The 25,091-nt window shown below is 41.9% G+C and overlaps 3 protein-coding genes and 1 long non-coding RNA gene across 4 annotated transcripts; 3 read left to right on the top strand and 1 right to left on the bottom strand.

Moving 5' to 3' along the window:
• The first annotated feature begins 1,914 nt into the window (after positions 1-1,914).
• On the top strand, positions 1,915-2,463 carry LOC120021808. Its single transcript, XR_005472549.1, has 3 exons — positions 1,915-1,963; positions 2,061-2,134; positions 2,293-2,463. It is a non-coding gene; the product is annotated as an uncharacterized LOC120021808 (long non-coding RNA).
• Positions 2,464-5,818: 3,355 nt separating this feature from the next.
• LOC120021296 (sepiapterin reductase-like) lies at positions 5,819-8,893 on the top strand. Its single transcript, XM_038964994.1, has 3 exons — positions 5,819-6,309; positions 6,626-6,916; positions 7,692-8,893. Exons 1-3 carry the CDS (start codon positions 5,964-5,966, stop codon positions 7,880-7,882), a joined length of 828 nt encoding a protein of 275 aa, XP_038820922.1. The 5' UTR covers positions 5,819-5,963; the 3' UTR covers positions 7,883-8,893.
• A 1,925-nt stretch (positions 8,894-10,818) lies between these two features.
• LOC120021558 (histone-lysine N-methyltransferase SMYD1-like) lies at positions 10,819-20,246 on the top strand. Its single transcript, XM_038965350.1, has 9 exons — positions 10,819-11,934; positions 15,937-16,113; positions 16,299-16,506; positions 16,719-16,849; positions 18,099-18,294; positions 18,985-19,077; positions 19,163-19,326; positions 19,434-19,602; positions 19,756-20,246. Exons 1-9 carry the CDS (start codon positions 11,801-11,803, stop codon positions 19,822-19,824), a joined length of 1,341 nt encoding a protein of 446 aa, XP_038821278.1. The 5' UTR covers positions 10,819-11,800; the 3' UTR covers positions 19,825-20,246.
• Positions 20,247-20,315: 69 nt separating this feature from the next.
• Positions 20,316-22,636, bottom strand: LOC120021525 (fatty acid-binding protein, liver-type-like). Its single transcript, XM_038965316.1, has 4 exons — positions 21,923-22,636; positions 20,911-21,083; positions 20,489-20,578; positions 20,316-20,403 (listed from the first exon to the last, which is right to left on the bottom strand). The coding sequence occupies exons 1-4, from the start codon at positions 21,987-21,989 to the stop codon at positions 20,353-20,355; spliced, it is 381 nt and encodes a 126-aa protein (XP_038821244.1). The 5' UTR covers positions 21,990-22,636; the 3' UTR covers positions 20,316-20,352.
• Between the last annotated feature and the right edge of the window lie 2,455 nt (positions 22,637-25,091).

The following is a 25,091-nucleotide window of genomic DNA, read 5'->3' as shown; positions in this document are numbered from 1 at the left end:
CACCACTGCGATCTGTATGCTCTCGTTGGCTGGCCCTCGCTTCATATACGTCGCCAAACCCACTGGCTCCAGGTCATCTATAAGTCCTTGCTAGATAAAGCCCCGCCTTATCTCAGCTCACTGGTCACCATAGCAGCACCCACCCGTAGCACGCGCTCCAACAGATATATTTCACTGGTCACCCCCAAAGCCAATTCCTCCTTTGGCCGCCTTTCCTTCCAGTTCTCTGCTGCCAGTGACTGGAACGAATTGCAAAAATCACTGAAGCTGGAGACTCATTTCTCCCTCACTATCTTTAAGCATCAGCTGTCAGAGCAGCTTACAGATCATTGCACCTGTACATAGCCCATCTGTAAGTAGCCCATCCAACTACCTCATCCCCATATTGTTATTTGTTCATATATTTATTTATTTTTGCTCCTATGCACACCAGTATCTCTACTTGCACATTCATCTTCTGCACATCTCACTCCAGTTTTTATTTGCGAAATTGTAATTATTTCACCACTACAGCCTATTTATTGCCTTACCTCCCTAATCTTACTTCATTTGCACACACTGTATATAGACTTTTCTATTGTGCTATTGACTGTACGTTTGTTTATTCCATGTGTAACTCTGTGCTGTTGTTTGTGTCACACTGTGTCACCGCATTCATCGGAAGAAGAAGAGGAATCGTCAGACCAAAATGCAGCGGGGTACGTGTTCATCTTTATTCGCTTAACTGACTGAACACTGAATACAAAATAATAAAAAGAATAGCCGAAACAGTTCTGCAAGGTGCAACCAACACTAAACAGAAAATAACCACCCACAACTAACAGTGGGAAAACAGGCTACCTAAATATGGTTCTCAATCAGAGACAACAATAGACAGCTGCCTCTGATTGAGAACCACACCAGGCCAAACACCTAGAAATACAAAACATAGAACAAAACATAGAATGCCCACCCACATCACACCCTGACCAAAAAAAAAATAGAAACATACAAAGCAATGTTGGCGTGACACACTGCTTTGCTTTATCTTGGCCAGGTCGCAGTTGTAAATGAGAACTTGTTCTCAACTGGCTTACCTTGTTGAATAAAGGTGAAATAAAAAAATAAAAAAATACTGTATGTGGGAATGTCTTATGTCCGTCCGACATGTAGTGTTGGTACATAGAATATTCCTCAACTGCATATATCATAAATTGCTATTGCAAATAGAAGTATTATGTTCAACAACTGACATTTTCAGATATTATTTTGACAAACACACTTTGGTGCTTACAATTCATTCTCTATTGTCATAGATTTGGTGGGCACTGTCATCTGTGATCTTTGTGATATGACTTTCTTTAAGCACGTACTGATGAAACTGTCACTTAATATTTTTTTCTTAAAGTCTACAAACATCTACATTTATTCACTCTGTGATAGGGTTGGATCCTATATGCTACTTTTATTATTGTCCTGTAAATAGTTCAGTGCCTATAATTTAGGCTGTGTCTAGAACGGGGCATAAAGGAAATTACCTCTACTAATAAATGACTACTAGATTATAGTGATAAGGAAAACAGCATACAAATTTGGCTTGTGTATTCATTTGCCTATAACTAATCAGAATTCCATTATGTTTACATAAAAAAGAGAATACTTCAAAATGAGAAGATCCTGTCATGGAAAAGACGACTGGGTGGACATAAAGTGGAAAGGAGGGGAAATAACTCACACCATTCAGCAGGACACCTTCAGCTGTGGGGTCTTTGTAATGCAGGTTTGATAGTTATATTTTCAATAATTAATGCTTAGCTGTTATGTGACAATTATGTCAAAAACTCTATTTTATTTTTTGGTGTAGATGGCCAAGGAAGTTGCACAGAACTTCCCCAACATCCCCTCCCAAATTGAGATGGAACCTTCAAAAAACACATGGAGCAACTGCGAAAAGAAATGGCTGAGGATATACTAAAAATGTCTGGTATGTAATGACATTTAATTAAAAGTGAATGTAAATTCTTTATTTGTATGTAGTTGTGTGGGACAGCCATATGTTCAGTTCATGTCTATGATTTCAGAGTTCAACAAAGCCAACAACTGCTTCATGTGTGCCACTGATAAAGAACCTGGATGTGGCCCAAAGACTGACTGGGTTAGTAACTTTATTTAACATGTTTATAATCTTTTGACAACAGTGACGGCATGTAAGACAATTTATGATATAACACAATGGATGGCTAATTAGTCATTTGTCATACAACATTGATATTTGATAGTATTTATAACGTGTTACGCTTTGTTTTGATTTAGATTGAATGTTTTGCATGCCAACGGTGGTTCCATGTGCTGTGCCTAGGAATGAAGACAAAAGAGTTCAACAGAGTAAAGAACACAAACTGGAAGTGCAGTCTTTGTTGTTGAAAATGTATGCTATACCCCATCCACACTGAAGAGGCTCTAAAATGTACATCAACCAGGGATAAAGAGTAAGTTAATACAGAAATGTTTCATACTTATTTGAAGTTAAGTGTCTGACATGTTGGAAAATATTAAAGGTCTACAATTTGTTTAATTTGTCAATATTACATTTCTATTCATTGATTTACTGGCCACCATTACTGTGGTTACATGTTCAGTATATGTATTGACCAGCAAACCCACTGCAGCCTACCTCACCAGCTCACTCTCCATCCCTGCTTTGGACAACTAATAGCATGACTCTCGTACTTTGCCCTTTAAAAAAAATTTTTTTTTTTTAATCATGAGCTATTTCTAAATGATTTGGCTGCTGCACCCTGGGAGCTGATTTATCTAGAGGACGATTTAAATCACGCTACAGAATGTTTTATTGATTTGCTCACTGAGGTAATGGACCATCATGCACCAGTAAGAAAGAGTACTGTTGGGGCTCATCCATCTCAATGGATTGATGATGAACTGGGTGAGGCTTTTTCTCAAAGAAACATGGCAAAAGTCTTAGCAGCCAAGTCAAAATTAGAAATTGATTAACAGAATTATAGAACATTACGTAATTATGCAGTTAAATTGAATCGAAAGAAAAAAGTTATTTTACAACAATGCTTTTATTAATTGTAAAAATGATTCTAAAAAGGTATGGAACACAGTTAAGGGCTTACTTGGCACATCTATCTCATCATGCCCATCTAGTGTGGAGGTTGACGGGAGAATAATAACAAAACCAGTTGATATTGCCAAGATTTCAGTGCAGCATTTGATTTAGTGGATCATGAAATAATTTTGACAAAATTAATGCATTATGGTTTTAAGGAGGTAGCTTTGAATTGGGTACAGTCATATCTAACTGACAGGAAACAGTCCACCTATATCAATGGTTAATTTTCTTCCCCTCATGTGTTAAACTGTGGAATACCGCAGGGCAGCTGCCTTGGGCCACTTCTTTATTTAATATATACCAACGACCTTCCCTATGTCTTAGCTGAAACTCAAGCTACTATATTTGCAGATGATACTACAATTTATGCAGCAAGACAATCAGTTCAACAGGTACAGCAAGATTTACAAGGAGATTTGGAGAATATCAGGGAGTGGGTTTGCAAGAACAAACTTGTTTTAAACACCAAGAAAACCAAAGTTATGTTGGTCTGTTCCACGAGATAAAGGCCAAAACAGCATGGGATACAATTAAGTATGGGAGGAGTACAAATTGAGGAAGTGGCAGAAACCAAATTACTAGGAGTGCACCTAGACAATTGCTTATCATGGTTGTTTCAAATAACTAATCAATGTAAAAAAAATATTAAAACAGCATGCATAATCAGAAGGATAGCTAAATATTTACCAGGAAAAATTCCTTAAGCAAATAACACAAGCATTAATTGAGAGTCAGGTGAACTACTGTTCTGTGGTCTGGGGAAATGCATCATCAAGTGAAGTTAGGAGGCTGCAGAATGCACAGAACAAAGCAGCAACGATTGTTTTAAGGTGGAGATATGGTTCTTCTGTTGCAGTCATGCGCAATGTTCTTGGTTGGTCATCAATCGACAAGATAATTGAAAAAAACATGCTTATTTTATTTCATAATATACATCATTTAAAACGGCCAAGTTCTTTTCACAACAGTATTCAGTTGTTAAGAGACAGACATTCCGTAAATACTAACAATAGATTGTCCAACATCTATGCGTTATCTAGACAGAAAAGAGAAATAGGCAAAAGAACATTTCGATTTAGAGCAATAAAGAAATTGAATAAATTAACTGAGCAAACCAGAAACGTTTCAATACATAAATTTAAACATTATTTTAAAACGATTTAAATATAATACATAGAAATGTTGTGGGACTTTAGTAGATGAAGAATCAATATTTTTTACATTGAGTATTTATTGGGGCATTATGTTAGTATATTATGTATGTTTGTAATAGTGTGTTATATGTGAAAATGTGTTCGTATTATAAATTGTATTTGAATGTTTAAGGACTCTTGGAAGATTAGTCCAAAAGAGAATCAAATCAAATCAAATAGCATGACTCTCATACTTTGCCCTTTTCCTTTAAGGTTGATATTAACGACGAAAGGAGATATTATCTGTCTCTCTCCTATTGCGTACCACTGTTAAATACTGTGGAAAAAACATGGAAAATAAGTACTTAGAACTACCAATTATTATAGATATATATTAAAGAAAAGGGTAAACACAACACTGGACTGAACCCCGTAATTGTCAAACTAATAATAATGTACAACAATATAGAAGATACATGACTAGAGGTTATGCAATATGGGTGTATATCCACTGCATGCTTCTTAGGTGTGTAATTGACATGACCAAGGAGCTATTGCAAATGTGAAACTATGAAAAATGTACGTTACAGCGCGTGATTTTACAGTAAACAAACAAGAGTGTGCAATATAGAAGGGTAGTCAGCGGACATTAGGTCACATGACCAAGGAGCTATTGAAATTTTACATTTTGAAAAATTCATGTAAAACCATGTGAGATGAAAATGGACAAACTAAAGGGTGTGCAATATAGAAGGGTAGTCGTTGGACATTCTGAACCTTGTTTGAAGTCACTAGGTCAAATGACCAAGGAGCTATTGAAATTCTACATTTTTAAAAAAATGTATGTAAAACCATGTGAGATGAAAATGGACAAACTAAAGGGTGTGTAATATGAAGGCCCACTCAGTGGACATTCTGAACCTTGTTTGAAGTCACTAGGTCCCACGACCAACGAGCTATTGAAACTTTACATTTGGAAAAATTCATGTAAAATCCTGTGAGATGAAAATTGACAAACTAAAGGGTGTGCAATATAGAAGGGTAGTCAGTGGACATTCTGAACCTTGTTTGAAGTCACTAGGTCACATGACCAATGACCTATTGAAATTTGAATGTAAAAAAGTTTGTACTTTGTTTACGCTCCCTAACTAATTCAACTAGGAATACAAAATGCTGCTCACATTTACACATGTTTATTAGCTTTGGGAAACGAATTAATGTCCAAATCGTGAAAATAAGACCTATGCAATGTTGTGCGCAATTTTTCCAACATCATGACACTTATTTGGAGTCTGTGGCTCAAGTGGCTATTGAGGTTTGAAAGCGCGAATATCCGTCGAATATCCAACTTGAAACTGTCTTTACCTCTGTTGTCTTATCTTATATTTTCATTTGCTTTAATAATGTAGCGATATCGCGGACATCGCTACAATAAGATACATCATTGATAAGAACACATTTTGGCCAGGACAGCCCACATCTAGGCATATAATAAAACATTTGCTTATTCATTTTACAAACTAAATCGCGAATTTGCTTGAACACCATAAAGTGGGCGGGATAAGAGGCGTGCACATTTTTCATGTTTATTTTTTGGGATCCATATCCGTTCCTCAATCTAATCGATTTGAAAAATTAATTTAAAACGGTTCTTTACAAAACTCTGCCAGCCTTTATAAGTAGAAGCTGTAGCTCTCCGCTCGCATTTCACCAAAATGCAGGCCAATGGTATCTCCAACGTAATTTTACCAGACGCGAAGGACCTAGGGAGAGCGCTGTGCATCATCACCGGGGCGTCCAAAGGATTTGGCCGAACCATAGCGAAAGAGATTTCCCTGTTGCTCAAACCGAGGTCGGTGCTTGTTTTGGCGGCTCGCTCCGATGAGAAATTGCGGGAACTCCAGGCAAATTTGGCTTCGTCGGATGCGGGCAGGGCAGGGTTGGTAACTCGTTGTGTTGTTGTAGACCTGGGAATGAAAGAAGGGGTGGAAAGTGTCATCAGGGCGGCGAAAGAGATTTCCTCCGAGGATATTGACCATCTCATACTGATAAACAATGCTGGTAAATTATTCATCCACCTGTTACTGCCTTCCTGCTTGCTTGACTTCCATACGTCTACTAAGTATGACAATTATCCAACAAAGTGTTCAGTTTACAGATTTTCAAATTAGGTCTCATGATTTATACATCTTTAGATACTCATTTATTTATTCATCAAATCTAATTGTATTTGATTGTGCTCATCAAATCTCCCCAAAATTACAATATAGTCGGTCTATACAGCCTAGTAGGCCTAGTCCACACACTGTAATTAAGTGATATAATTCAACCGTTGTATAATCTGACATCTTCACATTCCTTTCCCCTCCCCCTCCAGCCTCTCTGGGAGACGTGTCGCGCTATGCACAGAGCTTCACCAACATGGCGGAGGTGGACTCCTACCTGTCACTCAACGTAAGCTCCGCCCTCAGCCTGACAGCCGGCCTGCTGCAGGTGTTCCCACGACGACAGGGGCTGCGGCGCTGTGTAGTCAACGTGAGCTCGCTGTGTGCCCTGCAGCCCTTCCCCTCCTGGGTGCTTTACTGCACAGGCAAGGCAGCCCGAGACATGATGTTCCGTGTGCTGGCAGAGGAGGAGCCGGACCTCCGTGTACTCAACTATTCCCCAGGTAGCTTTAGGCTATAAACCCCTGATAAATAAAACAATACACATCAGGTATACACTCCTGAACTGACCTTTATTCCAGTTATAAACATTTTAAAAAGCATATGAAATTGACTTGGTCATCGTTCATGTGTCTGTCAAGAGCCATTCAACCTTCGCCTGGCTGACATGACCCATGTGACTTACAGCGCAGGGTGAGGCTGTGACGACACTGGTCTGGAAAGGAGGCTGTTAATGCGATATGCGCTCAGAAATTGTGACATATTTGATTGGATCCCTGAAATGTTTTTTTCCCCCTCTAGTTTTTGGGATTTGAAAATCCAACCATTTTAATGGAAGGGGCGGTGCCCTGGAGCTGTGTGTGGGCGTTTGAGTGAGAAAGACAGGATAGTCAACCAGTAAAAGCACAGCCCCCTTCATTTTCAATGCATTGTGCCGAGAACATCAGAGCCATTTCAGACTCTGAAGTCAGGAGGACTTCGAGAGTTTGGCATTAGCCAGACTAATTCAACCTGGCATTTGAGATGAAATTAATCCCCAGGTAGTAAGACTACTGATTTTGAAATAGAGCACTGAATGGACTTATTATGGATGTCTTTGACCTATGAACCTAGCTATGTTACAGTCAGGCCTGGAGTCAATTCAATTTCAGTTCAGCTGAAATTTACCCTTGAAACAGATCATCATGACTTTGCACATTCTCACGATATTGCAATTTTTGTCCTTTCTAACATGACCATCCAGTGACCAACCTAGATCCTGTCTCTGTGTTTCTCTAGGTCCCCTGAACACGGACATGCAGGTGGAGGCCAGGGACTGCACGGCAGACCCTGGCGTGAGGAAGTCCTTCTCAGTCATGCTCTCCCAGGGTCAGCTGCTCACCTGTGAAGACTCCTGTGCTAAGCTAATGAAGGTGCTGCTGGAGGATGACTACCCCTCCGGAGCACACCTTGATTTCTATGATCTGTAGGGAGAGAGGGGGGAACTAGAAGACACAGTGGGGCTCAGACTGGAGATGAATATTTCTGGTCTAGGTACAATTTTATAGCCAGAACAACTGGTACTGGTTCAGATTAGTTAGTTCGCTTCAAAGATGGTTTTGGGTTAATAAGATCTGATTCTAAACCTGTTTGAGGTGGTAAGGATTGAGTGAACCTTTTACCGAATCAGAAGGAAACATGGAGAAGGAAGGTTGAAGATGTTTCCGTCATCCAAAGCCATAGGCCTACTGTAGTTACTGAGTTTGGCAAACTATCCTGAGTCCATGTTAGGGCCTAACATTCCATCCCATGACAGTACTGTTCTAATTTGCCTTGGAACTTTTGGTACCAAAATAGCATATATTAAAGTACTTTATCTCAAACAAAGTTTACTGAACTCTAAACTGTGCATTTTCTGATCTGCCATTTCCTAGTTGTTAGTGGTGCTGATAGGCTGTGACCATTCGTACAAACACGAGCATAACAAAACCAATGAAATCAAGTAAAGGCTGCAACTTATTGGTGATTTAACGTAGATTATTTCTTGTTCCTTATATGATCATACGTGTATACTTGAATGGTGCCTTCATGCATAACCTCTGCTTATATGTAGATCTGTTTTTGTAGTATAGATGTACCATTCAAAATCATTTATATTTATTGAGACCAAATTTACTGCTGTTAAACAGCATAGGAGAAAATAATTGCTTTATCTTCCTGTCTGCACTTTTATTAATGCCTTTGCTTTTTAAGAGTTGTAGCGCTCTACTTGTGGCATTTCATGGAGATATTCCATATGTTTATCAGTGTTGTGGTGAAATCCTGCACAGAGCCTTCACCGTGTGCTACCACTAACTTCTTCATGATTGGTGGGTTCCCTGTGGGACGGTTGAGCTAATGTAGACTAATGCGATTAGCATGAGGTTGTATGTAACAAGAACATTTCCCAGGACATAGACATATCTGATATTGGCAGAAAGATTAAAAAGAATTTAAGCTAACAGCACTGTCCAGTTTAGTAGCTATTACAGTGAAAGAATACCATACTATTGTTTGAGGAGAGTGCAGTTTTGAACATGAAACGTTATTAATAAACAAATTAGGCACATTTTGGCAGTCTTAACCATTTCCCCCCCAAAATGCAATGGTTCATTGGATCAGTCTAAAACTTTGCACATACACAGCTGCCATCTAGTGGCCAAAATCTAAATTGCACCTGGGCTGGAATAATACATTATGGCCTTTCTCTTGCATTTCAATGGTACAAAAAAAAGTGTTTTTTCTTTGTATTATCTTTTACCAGATCTAATGTATTATTCTCCTACATTCCTTTAATATTTCCACGAGGTACCAAGAAAATACATATCCTTGCTTCAGGGCCTGAGCTACAGTCAGTTCGATTTGGGTTGTCATTTTAGGCGTAAATTGAAAAAAGGGGGCCGATCCTTAAGAGCTTTTAAGAGCGCACCAGCTATCAAGGAGGAGGAAGTAAATGTTTCTTCTGTGTGTGTGTGAGCTCCTGGTTGGAGCGACAGACAAACCAACAGTGTATTGGACAGACAGGCAGATGAGAGCAACTGCAAGCCGGAAGTTAACAGCCAAGACCATTCTGTCTGTCGCTCTGTCTCCAGTGCTTTACGCTGGAGTGGACTTTTTAGTGTTCAGTGTGGTTGGAAACTGTAAATGCGCTGTTGACATTTTTGTTAAATAGAGTGTGCATTTGAGTACTGTATATTGTTTATAATTGTTGTATTCTCATGTAACCGTATGGATTGATTTGTGTATTGGCTTAAAATAGTTTGGGGACATTTTAAAGGCCTTTTATGTATTGAACCACACACACCCATTAATCTAACCCACTCCCTTTTCACTCTGTCAGGAATACAGATACTTTTGGACACCCAGGCAGATGAGTGGATTTGGCTATTTCAGCCATACCTGTTGCTGACAGGTGTATAAAATTGAGCACACAGCCATGCAATCTCCATAGACAAACAATGGCAGTAGAATGACCCATACTGAAGAAATCAGTGACTTTCAATGTGGAACCAACAAGTCAGTTCGTAAAATTTTGGCCCTGCCAGAGCTGCCCCGGTCAACTGTAAGTGCTGTTATTGTGAAGTGCAAACAGCCAAGAGCAACAATGGCTCAGCCGCGAAGTGAAAATCATGTAAAATAACAAAATTCCTGCAGTTTATTTTTATTTGGAAACTAATATTATACTCGTCTGACTGCTTACATTACAGTATTCACAGTTATTCTGCTGTTATGAAGTCAAATGCTTTGTGGAATGATCTTAGATTCACAGATGGTGTTGCATAGTTTTCTACTCAGCTGATCAGTGTTTCATTTCTGCAGCACCAGACCAGTCAGACCTTTGAGTACAACAGGACAAATAGGGTAAATGCTCTGAGCCACTGTCTCAAGTCTCTCCCATCTTTACCTTCCAAATAACATTTGCCAGGAGCTACATGTGACACACACACAAATCCTATCCTCCTATCCTCCCCCCCGCTGCTTTTTAAAAAAATGTTATCCCCTTTTCTCCCCAATTTTCGTGGTATCCAATCGCTAGTAATTACTATCTTGTCTCATCGCTACAACTCCCGTACGGGCTCGGGAGAGACGAAGGTCGAAAGCCATGCGTCCTCCGAAGCACAACCCAACCAAGCCGCACTGCTTCTTTAACACAGCGCGCCTCCAACCCGGAAGCCAGCCGCACCAATGTGTCGGAGGAAACACCGTGCACCTGGCCCCCTTGGTTAGCGCGCACTGCGCCCGGCCCGCCACAGGAGTCGCTGGAGCGCGATGAGACAAGGATATCCCTACCGGCCAAACCCACCCTAACCCGGACGACGCTAGCCCAATTGTGCGTCGCCCCACGGACTTCCCGGTCGCGGCCGGCTGCGACAGAGCCTGGGCGCGAACCCAGAGACTCTGGTGGCGCAGTTAGCACTGCGATGCAGTGCCCTAGACCACTGCGCCACCCGGGAGGCCTCCCCGCTGCTTTTTTAACTTCTCTTCCCCCTCACCTCTTTCCCACACTCCCACTGTAAACAGTCTGTCTTCACAAGGCTGTGTAATCCCAGAAGCATCCTTGCTTCGTTTAGGTGGTGTTCTTTCAGAGTATTAAATCACCCTGTGAAGTGAAAGGGAAAATATGACCCATGCAGCATATATTCAAAATCTGTCATTGTCAAGTCCTGGTTTGTTTAGACAGGATATTACAGCATTCTATAAATCATGACATTCAAATAGGTTTTATTGTTTGGTATTAAATAGGGCTATCCTATATAACTACAAATTACAGAACAATGTATTTAATTACACTTGACCATTCTTCATATATGACAGTCTTGCTGTCCTTGAGATGTATATATTTTGACAAAAGGGAGAAAGGGACACTGAATGAGAGGAAAGTGTGAACAGCCAATGTGAATGAGCCAGACACAGAAAGCAGAGAAGAGCAAACTGCAGACTGTGGTACTGACAGATATGGTAGCTAGAGTGAGAACAAAAGCAACAGAGAGAAGTGTTTGATCAGGCCTCTTCAAAGTCAGTTGCCCCCTACCTCCCCAAACAGAGACAGACAGACACAGCTGCCAGACCAAAATACCCCTGGGGCCTGGCCTCAACCAACCACAAAGAAGGGGATAACATCCAGGCAGACCTGTACAACTCTCCCCCCTATGGAGTAAGCCTTCCCAGGACTTCCACGCTCAAGGCCCTAGACTCCCACAGCCCCCCCCCCCCACACACAGATGGTACAGTCCCAGGAAGGCCAGTCTATTTTTGGAAGGTGGGGTCAGGTGCTGAACATTTTTTAATCGCACTCCAGCCAGCACTACTTCTTCTCCCTCTCTTTTTAACCTCTATCTGTGAGCTGTTCCAGTCTTGTCCACTTGGTAATGACCCTGGATATGGACAACGTAGAGGTGTTTGATGCTGGGGAGAAGGGCAGGGGTCTTAGGACCACCAAAGACCTTTGGGCTGGGGAGGTAGTGTTCGCTGAGCCCAGCTTCGCTGCAGTGGTCTTCGACAGGTAGGGCCCAATGCATGGAGATTTGAGTCATAATGGCAAAATCTCTCAGTGGCATGCACACATCCATTATCTCTCAGTAATAAAGCCAAATTGAATGCACAAATGATACCTACATGGTTCCTGTATCAATGCATATCTTTAACAATTTGAGATTGTGGTTCTTTTTATTTAAAGAAATACATCCATTCTGCTATGTCTTTGACAGGTAGGGCCTGATTCATGGTGGCCATGTATAGTATTGGTATCTCATAGTGGCATGAGCATATAGTTACTCCTCAGGTGCTGGGTTAAAAAGGTTACCTGCTGTTCAAGTATTAATGTAAATCATTTTAATATGTTTAATATTACAACCAAACAAAATATTCTTGAAATAAATTGTAGTTCAGTTTGTCCAAAACTTCACATCCTGTTTAAATGCTTGCAGACAGTCATGTTGACACACTTTCAGTAATGTGCAGTAAAGTGATGTCACATTGTGTGTCCTTTGCCTCCAAGAGTGCCAAATTCATGATTCAGCATTATTCTTCCCAAAGTGTACTTCCCAAAATTGTGGCTTTTCACACAGAAAAACGTCAGCATTAGAGCGGATTGTTCAGCTCATCGTGCAGACTTGTATGATTTGAGAGGTCCTCAGCATTGGGTTCAATGTTGGGTATTGTGTAGTAGGTGCCCAAGCTTTGTAAATCAACATGGAGCTAGTGTAAATGACGTCACGGTGCTTGCTTAGCGAGTACCACTTCATCCCGATTCAGCCCACACCTGACGCAAACTCGGGACCTCTGCCTTGCTAGCACACATGACCGCCCTCCTGAAGCGCCTTACCAGTCAGCGCCACGCGAAACGCTAGATATTCGCAGGTGCAGGCCGAGGAGTAACTTTCACACATATGTTACACTAGATCATAAAAAGAATCCCATGTTTTTACCAGGCAGGATTCACTCACTGTCAATGTTTTTGGTCCAGCCCTGAACCTTTTGATGGACGAATAGCAGGCTGTAAAAAAAAAAAAAATGCGGGCTCTGAAATAAAATTGCAGGCTGTTAAATAAAAAAAATAAAAAACACCTGTGTTCCTTAGGACCATGTGCTCACCGCGAAACCAGCGGTCCGGCTGTTTGACTTTGCACCCACCGGTTTATATAGCCAGTGGGGCACGTTGAATTTGTTTTCGCGCATGACTCGTTAGAAGGAGCTTTGACAAAACCGCACAAAATGACTGGCGGACATTAATTGAATGCATTTGTGATATTCTTCCTATTAATTTGGCTCCAGCCTTGCAAAGGCTTGGGATTTTTATTTTACCTTTATTTAACCATGTAGGCCAGTTGAGAACAAGTTCTCATTTACAACTGCGACCTGGCAAATATTAGCAATTATGACCCAATTCCTGAACGCTAAGAGCTGCATTCTTGCTGTCCTACCAACTGCTAGTTCTTATATGGCCCCACACTGGTCCTGCAGCATAAGCAGGCATATCGGTGACCAGCATTCCAGCAGATATAGAGACCGTGACCTCTCACTACACACACACACACACAAACAGAGTGCACTGAACTGAAAGCGTGGTCTTATTCATGGACCATCCAACTGTACAGTAGTAGATGGAGGTTTAACAAGATTGATACACTGTATATTGTAATACCCGTTTGTGTGTTTGTTGCTTATCTACAACACGTCACCACCAAAGTGACATACTTTCCCCCCTACCCAACGTCTTACTAAACAGCAGACGTACATGGGCTTTGCTAGGATTTGAGAAAAGGAATTTTAACAGCTAAATGCACCAACCTGGTGCACTTTGAGATGAACATTGAGAGATTAGATCAACTAAGAATGAAAAGCCAATACCATATAAATACAAGACATTCAGGTAACTCAGTAGCTACTGTGGGTCTCTACTCTGGAACACATACATCGACAGCGTATTGCGAAAAACCTCCATACCACTCAAACTTTAAACAGACTCTGACCTGTTCAATGACCCAAACTGCTTAAAGAAAATATCATAATAATCCAATGACTCAGTTCACTTTCAAAGGAGAGATGTGCCAGACCTTCACAATGTCGAAGTACAGTGCATTCCACTGAATACATGCATTTCAGTACTATATTTACTCCAATATTAACACATTTATTTTAAAATAGGGATATCATTGACCATCACACTATTTTGTTTCCCATTTTAGCACCCTAGGCGTATCGGAAACAAATCTGTCAAAATTATGTTATGACGCTTTTGAATCTGGCCTTATAAATAACACAAAGATGTCAAATCAGGTAATGATTTACCTGATTTAAATCTGAATTAAATATGCTTTCAAGTGATTGAAATGTATCAGACAGGTATTGGAAAATTCAGGAAAGCAGAAGGAAGATCATCAGGCAGTCATTTCATATTTCTTAGAAAAGAAGATCACATGTGTTCCTGAAGCTTTTCAGCATGCCAACAATCAGTGCAGGCATTAACAAACTAGTTATTTCTTATTAGACACACTCCCAGACACCCATGGGATAAACTGTTTACACACACAAGCCCATTGCTCGTCTTCAAGATGTGGCAGTTTATTTTAAGCAACCGCTGTTTAGTATTATGTTTTTGGCATTGCTGTGTCACTTACACATCTTTCTAGACCTATTCTAAAACTTTTTGCAGACCTTGGGTTAAAATTGTTCTAGAGGGTCTAGCCTACACAGTAATGTCCAGAGCAGTAGGACATGTTTATCCAGGAATATTGAATGTGTGCCACAAATGTTCTATTTTTATATACAAAAACATATTGTACTCCCCGGCCTTCACCTTAAGGCAAAGTTCAGAGATCAAGGAAGTTGTGTACAACATGAATTTTCAGAAAGTAGGTTTGAATGCTGCTAGATTATTATTATTATAGATTTTTTTTTTTTTTTTTTTTTAGGAAGTCTGGCCTCATGTATTGTGATTTTTTTACTTTAGAAATTAGATCTCGGGTACCTGTTTGTTGGCACAGAGGGAGTGAAAGCTGGGACCAGTCAGGTGCCTGTCTACATGGGCGTTTTAAGAATGTTGTTGTTGAGGGGCCCCCCCCTTGAGGGGACGTTATGTTTATCCAACAATTGAAAATGTATTTTATGTACGTTTTTATTTTGAGGAATTTATTCAATATATAGGCTGTATAAAGTGGGGGCCCCTAGGCAGCTGGGGCCCGTTTCAATTGAAAACTATGAAACTACAGGCACAATCCCAAAGAGAATTACAGTATGCATTGTTTTAAGGTAACTTTGTTGTTGTCCACATTGTTTAAATATTTTGATGTGTGCTTGTTCAACTGTCATAGGTAGAGTAAATCATGTACTCAGTTTACTGAACAACTAAGCGCCTTTATAATAAGGCAACAGAAATATAGGCTAGTTCTCATATGACTAGTAGACCAAGACCTTTCACCATAAATAGCTAAAGTCCTCCCAGCTATGGATGAGGCTAATAGCTTAGCCACTGAACCCCACAAATATAAATATATGCAGTGATATAATGGTGGAGCTCGACAAGTACATGGAATGACAGTGGAAACATTATCAGATGACGTACAAAGAGTTTGAGAGAGAAAGAGAGGGATGAAGCAGAGAGAGAGATGAAAGTGAGAGAGACGTGTGGAAGGTGTGGAGAATGTCATCATGTTTCTGTAATGTCATCTCAGAATAGCCCATTATGTAAATATATCACACAAGTAATACGAGCCAATATTTTTGGGATATGTATGATGACACTGAAAAAGGGTGAGGGGAAACAAGAGGATAGCCATGAAAGACCTATATATAAAAAAAAAAAAAAAAAAAAAAAGAGGAAATATGATGAGGTAAGGAGTATTATCCACTGGTTATTGCCTTGCTTTGTTCATATCTAGCCCATATGAAATGATAGTTAAAGTACCAAGGATAGGTGGGAGCATGACTGCAACAGGGTTTAACTACAAGAGTGCCAGGGGGCTGGGCAACCATAAGAAATCATGACCTCTAACCCTCCCCCCAGTCTGTCTCAGCAGGTGTGCCATAGCTGCTTCCGTCGCCAGGCCAACCTGCACCGCTGCGCCCAGTGTAAATTCGCCCACTACTGTGACCGAACCTGCCAGACTGCATGCTGGGATGAGCACAAGCAGGAGTGTGCCGCCATCAAGAAGTACGAAAAGGCTCCTAATGAGAATGTACGGTAAGGAGGGAGAGGGTGAAGGGAGGGTGAGGAGACAGAGAGAGTTAAAGAGAGGAGGTGGAGGAGGAAAAGGGGAGTAGGAGAATGGAGGGAAAGGGGAAGTGGAAGAAATACTGTGGTGGGTTGTCAATGCCTTAGCATTATAGAGTTAAATCAACTTGCCAACTCTCCCTGTTCCTCTCCAGTCTTACTGCCCGTGTGCTGTGGCGCATACAGAAGGACACAGGCATCGTGTCGGATGGCCAGCTGACTTCTGTGGACCAGCTGGAGGACCACGTGGCCGACATGCTCGCTGATGACTTCAAAGAGCTCGAGATCGACATGCAAAACTTCCTGGACTACTGTCCCAAAACCAGGCATGGCAAGGAGTACATCTCACACATCTTTGGCATAGTACGTATCACTGAGTTAGTCATCTTACCATCCAGTTCTCAAACGTTGGCACAGTACATATAAGATCACTGGTTAATCTATTATGACTATAGTATGTGTTATTTTACTCTATGTACTGTGAGGTATTGTCATCATTAACCTCTCCCTCTATCATTCATTCTCTCTCCACTTTGTTTCTGGCATTCTCATTCCATCTGTCCCTCTATCTGTAGATCAAGTGTAATGGCTTTACTCTAAATGACCAGAGGGGTCTGCAGGCAGTGGGAGTGGGTCTGTTCCCTAACCTGTGTCTGGTCAACCACGACTGCTGGCCCAACTGTACTGTCATCCTGAACCATGGCAAGTATGTATCCCGAGAGAGAAAATAGTGAGATTTATATGTGATTTGTAAACTTTATGACTAAATCTTCTCTTCCAGTCAGTCAACTCTGAACGCAGCCTACCACTCTAAAAGGAGGTGGGTCTGCCTGTCTGCTTTGAGCTAACGTCTAACCTTTGAACCTTGAACAGCCGATCCTCAAAGATCTCTTCAACACGTGTTATAAACCTTTATCACTGGATGATAGTGAGGAAGTAAAAACAGAACTGTACCAAATTACACTCATGCATTCTAACCTTGACTGTTACATTGATGTCATTTTCCCTATATTTCTAAAAATATATATTTGTTAGCAGTAGCCTACAGGACTATTTTGCTCAGTGAACAAGATCAAAAGATTAATTCTCATAAGTCTCAAATTTAACCTCTAGGAGGGAAAAACTAAATATGAAACTCAACAAATTGGGTCTAACAAACATATCGCATGGTTTGTTTAGCTCCCAGTAGGACTGAGTTGCTGTCCTGCTTAGGGCTTTGTTGAGTGGAGTGTGTCTATTGTGAGAGACTGTTCCATTTCAGTCATCTACCTTAATATTACTTCAAAACATCCCATCATAACAAGAATGCATTAAAAAAAAAAACATTTAGACTGCTTGCATTGTGTTGGTGATGACCTGAGATGTGTTATTGGTCATCTGTCAGTGCAAAATGTTTCTTCAAGTTGAGGGAAATGGAAACCCCCACTGTCTCTGCAAGCTGGCTGTCGATGTTTCTCTAAAGCTTAATTTATTGCTCATCAGGAGCCAACAGTCCAAGAACTTATAGAACTCTGAACGATCAATATAACCTTCTCTGAACTTTGAGCAGCCAGGATTATCCAATCAGTGATGTTTATGTTTGCTGACTGGCAAATGAAGGCTTCAGTTTCCTATCTCCAAAAGACCCAAAATGCTGCCATGTACCTGGCAAACTATGTCAATGCAATAGCTTTCCTGCACTTTTGCTATCGTAGCAATTGAGGGAACATTTGTAGGATGGCTTGAACTCAGTCACAGCCCTACCCTAACAGGGAAAGCACACTACCACCTTTGCCATAAAAGATCCATAGACCTCCTAGGGGCTACACTACCCTTTTACCCTCCCCTATGGTTACTCCCATGACATCAACTTCTCTAGGGCCTGTTCTATGGCCCAGCATGTGACATTTAGAGCTGATCCTAGAGCAGCCGGTACACTAAGGCCCATGGCTAACCATGCCGCCCTGCTACCCCAGGATTGAGCTGCGTGCGCTGAGTAAGATTGCTGAGAACGAGGAGCTGACGGTCGGCTACGTGGACTTCCTGAATGTGTCAACGGACCGCCAGCGCACCCTGAAGCATCAGTACCACTTTGACTGTACCTGTCAAACCTGCAGCGAGCACCTCAAGGATGACCTAAAGATGGCTGCCAAGGAGACCGACGGAAACAAGGTGGGGAAAGTAGTGGCGGGTTAAGGACAAGGTTGGTGTCAATTCCTTCCATTCCAAACAATGGGCTTCTGGGTCCCTGGACCCTGCCATACCCACACTCACATTGGGCATGTAACTCTAGCAAGCAGATGGGCACCGCTCAGCGTATAATCAGAAGCACATTTTAAAATGATCATACATCTGAGGGCCCAGTGGCCTAAAACACTTCAGCCTAGTTACTATTCAGTTGAGTCAAGTTCCATGCTTCCCCTCACCCTTAACTCAATCGTGCTTCACATGATCCCCACCCTAAACATCAGCTGAGACCATAATACATGTAGCAGTTGATAAAACAAAGTTATTCTGGTTATCTGTGATTTGGTCACCTGATGCTGAATTCCAATTGATTGAGACATTGCTAAATCCTATGACTAACTCCCTCAGCACATGACCACGTCTTTAGACACGGGTCAATGACATGGACATACATTATATATCCATGTATAGGCATTGACAATTAGGTCACCAGGTGTGTGACTACTTACTGGACCAACATGTCCTTCAATGAAACATCGAGTTGTGGCTGTCACTTGTGGTTGTCTGCAGTAGTGCATTTGTCATGAGCTTTATTTTACTTTCAATGATCAGGAGTGAATGATGTGCATGTTCCCTAAATAGTCCTACACTAACACTTGTTTAAACTATTCTCAGCCCTCTGATGAACTGGTAAAGGAGGTACAGGAGTTCAGTTTGGAGTGCTTGGCCAAGGTTGAGGCAGCTCGCACTGCTGGCAACTTCCATGAGGTAACAATCCCATCCTTCAACATTAGGAACAGCTTTGGAGCTTCATAAATAACCACTTCTTGCCCATATTACTCTCCCTCTATAGGTGGTGAAGCTGTGTCGTGAGTGTCTAGACAAACAGGAGCCCGTGTTGGGTAATACACACCTGTACCATCTGCGTATGCTGAGTACAGCCAGTGAGGTGCTGTCCTACCTGCAGTTCTTCTCAGAGGCTGCAGAATACGCAGGCAGACTGGTGGAGGGCTACATGTGAGTGATGGGGAAAGGAGACCAATGTGCCCATAAGATTAGCATGTCTAGCATTGAAATCACATTCCTTTCACTTAGCCTTAACTAATCTTTATCCCCCCGAGCAGGAAGTTGTACCACCCAAATAATGCTTATTTGGGCATGGCCACCATGCGGGCTGGCGTGACCCACTGGCACGCAGGGCTCATCAAGGTTGCCCATGAAATGATCTGCAAGGCCTACGCCATCCTCATGGTCACCCACGGACCCAACCACGCCATTACCAAGGACCTTGAGGTACCGAATACCTTAAGGTCATTAACTTTTTAAATTAACCAAAGGCAGCCCTGTTCAGTAGAGGACAATGTTAGATTAAATAGAAATGTGTAGAATGTCTGGTAGTGTTAACTCAATTGCTACCAGACTTTTGACCCCTGACTTGTTTCCTAGTCAATGCGTATGCAGACTGAGATGGAGCTGAGGATGTTCAAGCAGAATGAGCATTCTACCACGACATGAGGCTGCCCTGCAGAACAAGCCCATGGCTGAAGCAATCAGTGTTGAGGACAACATAAAGGCCCTCAGCCACAAGCAATGAGCTTCTGTAGACACAGCATTAAGGGTATGAGAGTGGTCACCAAATCTACCCAGAAGTATCACTGTTCTCACATTGAAAGTGGGTTACACAAGTTTTGCAACAGCTAGATATTCTGTTGGAATATAAGTAGTTAAGTTCCTGCTTTTAACATTGAGATTTCCATCTGTATGAACTACAATATACAAGGAGGCCTCATCTACATCTGTAAGGCTCAAAGTACATGTGAATTCATGATTGCTCCCACCTTTATGCTAGTAAACATTGAATCAGTGTACCAACCATGTGCCTAAGTACCATGTGAAATATTGAATGTAAGAGGTAATAAAAGTGAAAATTGATAGTGTCATCTGGTGCTATATACTGCAGCTCAAGCTAAAGAGAAATTTTATAGACAAACCACAGAGTCAAAATACACTTCCTTCATTTATTCAAAGAGGGTTGAGAGATCCCTAGATGCGCTTGCTTATCCTCTTGTAGACGATGGGGCCCAGCGTCATCGTCTGGAAAGGCACACAGATTAGGGTCTACAGCAGTTACATTTTGCTACAGTTCCAACCCATGCTGGTTCAACAACCACATACTTACAGCGATAATGGTGTCCCCATTGAATTCAGTGACAGACTCAATGCCCTTCAATGAGACCATTAGCTTGTTCCCAACCAGATTCACCGTAGACTGGGGAAGGGCAGAGGAGTCAGTGCATGACATAACATGTAGGAGTAAAACTGCACTACAGCTTGTCATAAGCAGGTTTAACACCAATCATAAAATTAAACAGCTGATGTTGGGAGAGAAACTTCATTGAGGGCAACCAGACTTTTGCACTAGCACTAAGGAAACAGTTTATCATGTGCAAAAGTTGAACTGGAAAAAGTGGCTGCATACTTTAGCCCTCAAACACCATAATAGCCCACCCATGTTATTTATAACGCAAATACAAGTTAACCAATGTTCAGGTGTGCCCACAAGGCCAAGTAATTGCAGGCGTGACTAGTTGACCAACTCACCTTTATCTTCTCTCCAGTCAATGTCTCCAGCTCAGCCTCCTGGCCGACCGTGAACGAGTTCACCATGACCTTGGTGCCTGTGGTCACGGTCACTTTGAAGTGGTCTCCATTCTGCTCAATCTCCGACACGCTCTTGATGTCCTTGCCCTTCTGGATGAGATCATCTGGCAAACCTAAGTGTTGAGGAACATGTTAAAAGGGGTTGGCAGTACACATTTTACTACGTATACAAACTATGACTACTTTTTTAAAACTCAGTACATTTTACTTTTCAGCCTATAGCCTTTCACAATGGTGTGCAGGTTCCCTTTGGATTACACATCAATGCTTTCCAATTTGGGAATTTGTAGTCAAGACATCTTTAGATTTAAGAATAACCGTAGCTGAGGAGCACCATAGTTAAGATGAGAAACCCAACCGACCTAGCAGTATTTTTGGGTGTAGGGATTATGCTATTGGTTACAAATAACCATTGAGCTAAAGTGCAAAGAGTACCTTAACTGACATAGCTAATCTTACAGCTGCATGTGGGTCATGGACATCCAGTACAGCACTAAGTGCCCTAGGGCCATCAAACTATTGTAGAGGTTTAAGTTCTAGCAGAATTTGCTATAAATAAGTCCCAAGTTTTAAACTCTCAAATTGAGCTGTAAAAATACTAATTCCAGAACATTATATCTTGATTTTGTCAAAATTAGGTAAGCAAAGAATTAATGGCAACTGTATAGATTGTATTGGGATGTTCAGGGAGCAGAGTGACAAAGTTTAAACAAAGATAACAAAAAGTTAACTGACCAACTATGACAGCCCACTAAATATTGTTTTGCCAATTTATATTGTTGATGTTCTGTTGAAAGTCAGAAATTGGCTTATCTATCCTTATAAAAGTGTGACAGTGAAAATTGAGAAGATAGCGCCACAGAACAAAATACTAACTGTTTGCACATTCATAAGAGGCTGTTTTATACTGTCTATGATAAGAGCATAGCCCTATTAATAGTTTGTTACTTACCAATTGCCTTCATGAAAGGCTCAAAATTCTCCTGAGATTCAAGCTGATATTTCCCAGTGAATGCCATCGTGAACTAAAGAGCGGATGGAATGTAGGAGACCCTTCTACCTCTATATACCAAAGACCGGGGTAATTATTAACCAACAGATAGATACATCAGGTGACTTAATTACTACGTAGCCATCAGGTGACTTAATTACTACGTGGCTTCAGGTGAGCTCATCCATTGTGAAACGCGTGAGCGACAATTAGCTGGTTCTCCCACAGCTGCAACCGGGGGACTTCAATCAAGCAACTTCAACTGTGCGGATGATAGTTTGAAGCTAATTTGGAAAACGTTTATTGGTAAGGGCGAATTAGGCCTATCACTTGGCCTATGACTGATTCACAGAGTCATCATCTTTGACTGTTTGTGTGCGTATCAGATCTACCTTTGAAACGTCCACTGCATATAATTTCAATAAAGGCAAAAAAACATCTAGTGAAAAATATCAGCTGGGGCACACCCAAAACAGTAGAGGTGCTGACGGGTAAACTGTAGTAGGTTATAAAAAAAGATTCACACGCTCCCAGTAACTTACTGGATAAACCCAGTGCTTAACTTTGGCAGGAGCTCACCGGACCTGAGTACTGGCACCTCAAATGTTTTGAGTGTAAACAAGGGAGGTAGGGGAGTGTCAATGTAAATAGTCCTGGTGGTCATTTGACTAATTGTTCAGCAGTCTTATGGCTTGGGGGTAGAAGCTGTTAAGGAGCTTTTTTGATCTAGACTTGGTGGTCCGGGACCGCTTTCCGTGCGGTAGCAGAGAAAACAAGTCTATAACTTGGGTGACTGGAGTCTGACAATTTTATGGTCTTTCCTCTGACACTTCCTACTATATAGGTCCTGGATGGCAGGAAACTTGGCCCCAGTGATGGACTGGGCCGTATGCACTACCCTCTGTAGCATCTTACGGTTGGATGCCGAGCAGTTGCCATACCAGGCGGTGATGTAACCAGCCAGGATGCTCTAGATGGTGCAGCTGTAGAACTTTGAGGATCTGGGGACCCATGCCAAATCTTCAGTCTCCTGATGGGGAAAATGTTTTGTCGTGCCCACTTCGACTGTCTTGGTATGTTTGACCCATGATAGTTTGTTGATGTGGACACCAAGGAACTTGAAACTCTCGACCCGCTCCACTACAGCCCCGTTGATGAGAATGGGGGCATGTTCGGCACTCCTTTTCCTGTAGTCCATGATCAGCTCCTTTGTCTTACTCACGTTGAGGGAGACGTTCTTGTCCTGGCACCACACTGCCAGGTCTCTTGACGACCTCCTTATAGGCTGTCTCATCGTTGTTGGTGAACAGGCCTACCACTGTTTTGTCATCAGAAAACTTAATGATGGTGTTGGAGTCGTGCTTGGCCACGCAGTCATGGGTGAACAGGGAGTGCAGTAGGGGACTAAGCCCTGAGGGGCCCCAGTGTTAAGGATCAGCGTGACAGTCATGTTGTTGCCTACTCTTACCACCTGGGGCTGGCCTGTTCGGAAGTCCAGGATCCAGTTGCAGAGGGAGGTGTCAGTCCTTAGCTTAGTCTTGAGCTTTGTGGACACTGATGCTGAGCTGTATTTAATTAACAGCATTCTCACATAGGTGTTCCTTTTGTACACGTGGGAAAGGGCAGTGTGGAGTGCAATAGAGATTGCCTCATCTGTGGATCGGTTGGGGCGGTATGAGAATTGGAGGGGGTCCAGTGTTTCCAGGAGGATTGTGTTGATGTAAGCCATGACCTGCCTTTTAAAGCACTTCATGGCTACTGCCGTGAGTGCTACGGGCCGGTAGTCATTTAGGAAGGTTACCTTCGCTTTCTTGGGCACAGGGATTATGGTGGTCTGCTTGAAACATGCAGGTATTACAGTCTCAGTCAGGGAGAGGATGAAAATGTCAGTGAAGACACTTGCCTGTTGGTATGTGCATGCTCTGAGTACACGTCCTGGTAATCCGTCTGGACATGCGGCCTTGTGAATGTTGACCTGTTTAAAAGGTCTTACTCACATTGGCTACAGGGAGCATGATCACACAGTCGTCTGGAACAGCTGGTGCTCTCATGCATGCTTCGGTGTTGCTTGCCTCGAAGCGAGCATAAAGGACATTTAGCTCGTCTGATAGGCTTGTGTCACTGGGCAGCTCGTGGCTGGGTTTCCCTTTGTAGTCCGTAATGATTTGCAAGCCCTGTCTCATCCGACGAGCATCCGAGCCGGTGTAGTAGGATTCAATCTTAGTCCTGTATTGCATGTTTGATGGTTCGTCTGAGGGCATAGCGGGATTTCTTGTAAGCGTCCGGATTAGTGTCCCGCTCCTTGAAAGCAGCAGCTCTAGCCTTTAGCTCAGTGCAGATGTTTCCTGTAATCCATGGCTTCTGGTTGGGATATGTACATACGATCACTGTGGGGACGAATTTGTCGATGCACTTATTGATGAAGCCGGTGACTGAGATTTATTTTATTTAACCAGGAAGGGCTCATTGAGATTTAAAATCTCTTTTTCAAGAGCGTCCTGGCCAAGATGGTGCTGTCTAAGTCACTACAAAAATTACAGACAAACATGAAAAACTACAAGTAATCTAGTAAAAACCATAGAAGCTAATTTGGAAAACGTTTATTGGTAAGGGCGAATTAGGCCTATCACTTGGCCTATGACTGATTCACAGAGTCATCATCTTTGACTGTTTGTGTGCGTATCAGATCTACCTTTGAAACGTCCACTGCATATAATTTCAATAAAGGCAAAAAAACATCTAGTGAAAAATATCAGCTGGGGCACACCCAAAACAGTAGAGGTGCTGACGGGTAAACTGTAGTAGGTTATAAAAAAAGATTCACACGCTCCCAGTAACTTACTGGATAAACCCAGTGCTTAATTTTGGCAGGAGCTCACCGGACCTGAGTACTGGCACCTCAAATGTTTTGCTTCTGTTACCCTTATAAAATATTAGCTCTAAAGGATTGTGGAGCTCGTGTACCTAAATGTAAACATTACCGGCACCTAAAATGAGTACTGGCGCCTATTTCATTCCAAGTCAAGCACTGATTCGGAGTCCCCATATTTGTTTCAATTCAGTCTGGTATGAGAACGGTAGCCCCATTCTGCAAAAGCATGGTGTTTGCGGAAAGCTGAGTATATTGGCT

This window comes from Salvelinus namaycush, chromosome 26 (assembly GCF_016432855.1).
Source record: "Salvelinus namaycush isolate Seneca chromosome 26, SaNama_1.0, whole genome shotgun sequence".
In the NCBI taxonomy this organism is placed as follows: Eukaryota; Metazoa; Chordata; class Actinopteri; order Salmoniformes; family Salmonidae; genus Salvelinus; species Salvelinus namaycush.
The sequence above is the reverse complement of the archived record's forward strand: the minus strand, read 5'-3'. Positions and strand labels throughout refer to the sequence as shown.